This window comes from Rutidosis leptorrhynchoides, chromosome 5, assembly GCF_046630445.1.
Source record: "Rutidosis leptorrhynchoides isolate AG116_Rl617_1_P2 chromosome 5, CSIRO_AGI_Rlap_v1, whole genome shotgun sequence".
NCBI lineage: Eukaryota > Viridiplantae > Streptophyta > Magnoliopsida > Asterales > Asteraceae > Rutidosis > Rutidosis leptorrhynchoides.
Window position 1 is genome coordinate 59,658,449 of NC_092337.1, and position 6,109 is coordinate 59,664,557.

The following is a 6,109-nucleotide window of genomic DNA, read 5'->3' on the forward strand; positions in this document are numbered from 1 at the left end:
AAACTCTTTTCAAAAACACAAGTCTCAACAATTTGGATTGCTTTTCATGTTGGTATGGTTTAATTTATGTAAATATTAATCTCATAAGTATATTTTGGTCGGAAAATTCCGGGTCATTACAGTATCACTTTCGGTATCACTGTCTGAACTGTCATCAAGTTGTTGAGGCATTGGTTCATCTTCTGAGGTATCACTTTTGGTATCACTGTCTGAACTGTCATCAATGTAAATGATTTCAGGAATGGATTGGGAAGTGGATCCTCCTTCCCAGGTAGTAGAAACATCATCATCCTTCAGCTGAAAAGTTAATAAACAACCCTTTTCTACACCACGGTGATCATAAATCACCAGCTCAAGATTTTCCGAATCAGTTGCATAAAAGACCATGCAATCACCAGACGCCACTTTAAGGTCTGTAATCAACTCAGACCATCCTTCCCACATGACAACTTCGCCTTCAACTGAGAGTACCACCACCCTTTTGTTGTACCATCTTTGAAAGTGAACAATCATTTGTTCTTTGGGTCCAGAGTCTCCAAAAGTAGTTGTTAACCATTCCTTTGGCAGTATCTACATCCAATAAAAAATAATGCTATTTTTGTTAAAGAAATATAAAACTAATTTGTTAAGATAATAATCATGTACACATACTAAATGTGTGTTACATATGCGAGATCGAAAAATTGACCATACCATTCCTGGTTCACTTGGATTGTTGACGAATTTCATGAATGAAGGGAAACGTCTTAATGGAGCATTTTCATACACTTTTGCCTGAATTCGAGTCAATACACTGAAAGATGTGAATGGATCAATTTTTTTTTTTTTTGAAACAGGTCAGGTGAGTAAATAGCCAACTCGTAGTTTCTTTTGTCGATTTCGGTCATTAGTAGGATATCACCTTCTCCAATATCAAGATCATTCATGATCTTCAACCAGCCATCGCCAAGTATCATACGGCTACGATCATTCATCGAAAATGTAACTTTGGATTTATATCCTAGCAGGGTGTGGATGATAACAGAATGTCTTGGAAACATGGTATCATAATGGTCAACATACCAATCATGTGGCAAAGCCTGTAACAAAACATAATAACCTGATATGTCTTACAATGGTTTTGCTTTATAAAATATATAATTTTAAGGTTAAAACAGAAACGAAACAATACCAGTTCAAGCTTATCTGTTAATCGTATTATGTGGATGAACGATGGTGGCCGATTGTAGGTAGCCATAAATGACAACGTCGGAGATTATTTCTGCTTCTGTAAAATCAACATATATGTACATATCAGTTCTGTAGGTATCAATAATAATTATGGTCAAATTAACACAACTAAATTAACACGATGGTGGACTATTTCTGCAGCATCTATTCACCACTTATAAACCCTAATGTGTCAATTTTGCTGAATAATCTAAGACAAAATGTGCATGTATATAACCTAATTTTCGATTATTGTTTCCTAATCACACAACTCGATTCAAGTATAATAGTATGATTTTATGGTCATTACGTCTATAACAAAAATATTCGAGTAAAGAACAATTAGATAACTAAAAAAACCATCTGTACCTGTATTTGAGATGATCCTTCAGCCGTGATGATGAAATCGATTTCGTTCGTCAAATAATTGCCATTCTATGATGTTAGAGTAGGGTGTTTCGGGTGGTTTGATAATGAATTGGGATGGTTTAGGGTATACGAAGAAGTTGGATGGTTTTGTGATCGCGGTTTGTTCCCGGGCATAATATTGAAAAATGTGCATATATATGTTATATATATATATATATATATATATATATATATATATATATATATATATATATATATGTGTGTGTGTGTGTGTGTGTGTGTGTGTGTGTGTGTTTTAGAATTATTTGTATTTGTATTTGTATTTGTATTGTATACATTGGTATTAGTAATTTAAAAGGTAATAACATAAAGTAGAATTTTCATGGTAAAAAAAATTAACAAAAAAAATTAACAAAACACATAAAAGACATGTTGCATAAGTCATTAAAAAATATACTCATGGGTGTAAAAAAAAAAAAGGTAATCAATCATATGTTTTAACAATTTTTATGTGTCTGCAATCTCGTCTCTTTCCTCATGGTCTTCTCTAAAGTAGATTGTATTATTTCCAGCAATAACTTCATTCAAAGGTTGAACACCGACTGAAAATGGCGGTAACTCGTCAAATTGGTCGTACTCATCCTCATCAACAACGTTCTCGACACCAACAATCCGCCATTTTCCATACTGAACCACATGCCATTAGGATCCTTTGGGTCTTCGATAAAGAATACTTGAGTAACTAGTTTTGCTAGAATGAATGGTTCTTCTTTATATCCATTGGTGGAAAGATTAACAGTTGTAAAACCATCTTCATCAACTTGAACACCGCGATCATTAGCAACCCACTTACACGTGAACAAGGGTATAGTGTACGAATCACCATAATCTAATTCCCATATTTCTTGAATGACACCATAATATGATTTTTTGGCGATCCTTGATCTTTCTTCACGATTGACCATGGTGAATTCCGTCGACGAGGCTATCACCGTGACACCGCTGTTTTGGATTTTACTCTTCTTATCTTGAGCTTTAGTGTAAAAGGTATACCCATTTATATCATATCCTTGATATTGGAACACATGTTTAGGGGCGAATCCCAAAGCTTCGACCGTTTTATCAATATTTGGAAGTGTCCTCCTAACTTTGTCTTTCAACCATTCTGAAAAAGTTTTTTTATGTTGATTTGCCAACCACTTTGCACTCTTTTTAGGGTATTGTTGTCTCAAGAACGACATGTGTTCTTGTATGAACGGATCAATAGATGTAGTGTGTTGTAAGACATTAAAATGTGCCTCTTGATAATCGGAAACATTTGAATATCCCGTCTTGTGCCCAAGTGTCACTTGACCTGATAGTCTTCCTTCATGACGACTTTGTGGAATCCCGACACTTTTAAACCCATCCATATAGTTTGTGCAGAATTCGATCACCTCTTCGGATGCATATCCTTCAACGATACTGCCTTCTGGTCGATTAAGGTTCCTTACATAACCTTTCAAGATACCCATATATCTTTCAAATGGATACATATACCGTAAGAAAACTGGACCACATACCTTTATTTCTCCTACAATATGAGATACCAAATGAACCATGACATCAAAGAAAGAAGGTGGAAAGTACATCTCGAGTTCGCAAAGAGTAAGTATGATATCTCTTTGATATTCATCCAGCACACCAGGATCAATCACCTTTGAATGAATCATGTTGAAAAATAAGCATAGTTTTGTAATTGTGTGTCGAATATGGTTGGGTAGAATTCCACGAATTGCGATAGGAATCATCTGGGTCATTAGTACATGACAATCATGTGACTTCATACCAAGTAACTTCAAATCTTTCATCGAAACCAACTTCCTAATGTTAGCAGAGTATCCTGATGGAACCTTAATACCATGTAAACATTGACAAAATTTAGTTTTCTCTACCTTCGACATAGTATAACAGGTCGGAGGAAGAAACTTAGTGGACCTTCCATCAATATCTTTAGGTTGTAGCTCTGGTCTGATATTCATTAATTCCATGTCCCTTCTAACTTTAATTCCATCTTTTGTTTTTCCAGGAATGTTCAACAGTAACCCTATCAAACTTTCACAAACATTTTTCTCAATATGCATAACATCAATACAATGTCGGACTCGTAAATGCTTCCAGTAGGGTAATTTTCAAAAAATAGAATTTTTCTTCCAAATACCTTTGGGAGGACCAACCCCTTTCTTTCCCAACACAACATTTATATTAGCAACTTTGGAGAGTGTAGTTTCTCCATCCAATGGTGGTGGTAGTTTTCTATCCTCTATAGTACCATCAAATAAATCCGACTTTTTACGGTACGAGTGATTCTCGGCAAGCTCTCTCCGATGCCCTATAAATGCAGGTTTCTTACAATTTGTGAACCATATCGAGTGAGTATTTTCCTCACAAATAGGACATGCCTTTTTCCCCTTCGTACTATATCCAGACAAGTTACCATAAGCAGGAAAATCATTAATGGTGCAAAAAAGCATTGCCCGTAGTTGGAAGTATTCTTTCTTGTATGCATCATAAACGTGTATGCCGGTACTCCATAATTCCATCATTTCATCAACTAATGGTTGCAAATAAACATCAATGTCGTTTCCAGGTTGCTTTGGGCCTTGAATCAAAAGAGACATCATTATGTATTTTCTTTTCATACATAGCTAAGGCGGTAGGTTATAAATGCATAGAAGAACAGGCCACGTGCTGTGACGGCTACTCAAATCTCCGAACGGATTAATTCCATCTGAACTGAGTCCGAACCTTATATTACGTATCTCATCCCCAAATTCTTCAAAATCTTTATCAAAATTTTTCCATTGAAGTGAATCGGCCACATGTCGCATTTTACCATCATTTTTACGATCTTCAGCATGCCAACGTAATAATTTTGCATCTTTCTCATTCGCAAATAGTCTCTTTAATCGTGGTATGATAGGCAAGTACCACAATAATTTTGCTGGAGGTCCATTTTCTGACACATCACTATCAGCATTATCAGTTGGTTTTCCACGTTTATACCTAGATGTACCACATACCTTACATTGAGGTAGGTCTTTGTCTTCATTCCTGTATAACATACAATCATTTGGACAAGCATGTATTCTCTGTATTTCCAATCCCATTGGGCACATTAATTTCTTTGCTTGGTATGTTGAAACCGGCAACTCATTACCTTCTGGTAGCATTTTGTTCAACAACTCTAACAGGCTAGTGAAACTTGTGTCGCTCCAACCATTGTTTGATTTTAAGTTAACCAGTTGTATCATGGCGGAAAGTTTTGTAAAATTCATACAACCGGTATATAAAGGTCTTTCAGCGTCAACAAATAGTTGTTGTAATCTGTCATGATACTTATTAGCAACATTATCCTCCATATCCAAATCATCAAACATGTCATCAAAATTAACATTATTGTCACTATTGTATGAATCTTCTTCATTATCGGTATCGTTATCTGAAACAGACGGGTTAAGGTCAGCTACTGACTCACCATGAAAAGACCAACATGTGTACCCTCTCATAAATCCGTGTGCAATTAGATGACTTTTGATATCGGTTGAATCAGCATACCACCGTGCATTTTTGCATTTCTTACAAGGACAACAAATTGCGTTGTTTCCTTTTTCTAGTTGATTAGTCTCAGCAACTGTAATAAATTCATCTACACTATCCATAAACTCAGCGGTAGCTCGACCTATCTCGTACATCCAAGTATTCCGATCCATCTACAAGCAACATTGAAAAAAGTTAATACATTATTAATAATAAAGAATTTATAAAGTTGGAAATAGGACTAGAACCCACGACCTCCTCTCTACCAAGCAACGTCCTAACCATCTAAGCAATTGTGTTAACCTGACAAATTTACATTTATTTTCTTTAAAAATATCACTTATGGTATACTGTAAAAAAAACCCCAAATCAAAATCAATTGAGTTTTTATCGATCATAATCCCATTACCTCATTATCATTTCTCTTTTGTTATCAGTCTGTGTTCTAAAATAAAACCGCCAAGCAACCCAAATCACTTGAATCTATAAACCCTAATTGTTCGATACCCTATTCAATTTCTGTTCTATTTTAGATTCAAACTCTGCACGATTCTACTGTGCTACCATGGCATACACGAAGCATCGTATTACAAGAGAAAAAGAGTTACTTTCAAAGGTTAATTCCTACCAGTAATTATAATCAATAATTAATTATATTTATTTGATAATCTAAATTTATTACTTTTTTTTGTTCAGAAATAAACGTGAATATTATTGTCGCGCAATTAGTCTTTGAAATGGGTTTGGTTATGAGTTCGGTCAATTTCCTTGTTATTGCATATTGTGTATGTGTGATATGTTTGCTGTGTTATTCATTACACAATAATAAGACTGGATTTGTTTGAAATGATATTAAGGTGTATAAGCCTGTGTTTGTTGTACTATGATCTTAATTTGTATATGCATGTGCTTAGATGTGTGTCTTTTCTATTGCATTTGATGTGTATCTTTT

The 6,109-nt window shown here is 34.9% G+C and overlaps 2 protein-coding genes across 2 annotated transcripts; both read right to left on the bottom strand.

Annotated features, from left to right (window-relative positions):
- Positions 1–2,085: 2,085 nt before the first annotated feature.
- LOC139848657 (uncharacterized) lies at positions 2,086–4,238 on the bottom strand. The gene is made up of 3 exons (XM_071838371.1): positions 3,779–4,238; positions 2,313–3,664; positions 2,086–2,265 (listed from the first exon to the last, which is right to left on the bottom strand). The coding sequence occupies exons 1-3, from the start codon at positions 4,236–4,238 to the stop codon at positions 2,086–2,088; spliced, it is 1,992 nt and encodes a 663-aa protein (XP_071694472.1).
- Positions 4,239–4,265: 27 nt separating this feature from the next.
- Positions 4,266–5,571, bottom strand: LOC139848658 (uncharacterized). The gene is made up of 3 exons (XM_071838372.1): positions 5,567–5,571; positions 5,424–5,460; positions 4,266–5,330 (listed from the first exon to the last, which is right to left on the bottom strand). Exons 1-3 carry the CDS (start codon positions 5,569–5,571, stop codon positions 4,266–4,268), a joined length of 1,107 nt encoding a protein of 368 aa, XP_071694473.1.
- Positions 5,572–6,109: the final 538 nt, after the last annotated feature.

Coding starts and splice junctions, on each gene's coding strand:
- LOC139848657 (XM_071838371.1), bottom strand. CDS start 4,238: ATGTCTCTTTTGATTCAAGGCCCAAAGCAACCTGGAAACGACATTGAT. Junction 3,665..3,778: donor AGGGGTTGGTCCTCCCAAAG/GTATTTGGAAGA, acceptor AAAGTTTGATAG/GGTTACTGTTGAACATTCCT. Junction 2,266..2,312: donor TAGCAAAACTAGTTACTCAA/GTATTCTTTATC, acceptor CATGTGGTTCAG/TATGGAAAATGGCGGATTGT.
- LOC139848658 (XM_071838372.1), bottom strand. Junction 5,331..5,423: donor GATGGTTAGGACGTTGCTTG/GTAGAGAGGAGG, acceptor TGTTGCTTGTAG/ATGGATCGGAATACTTGGAT.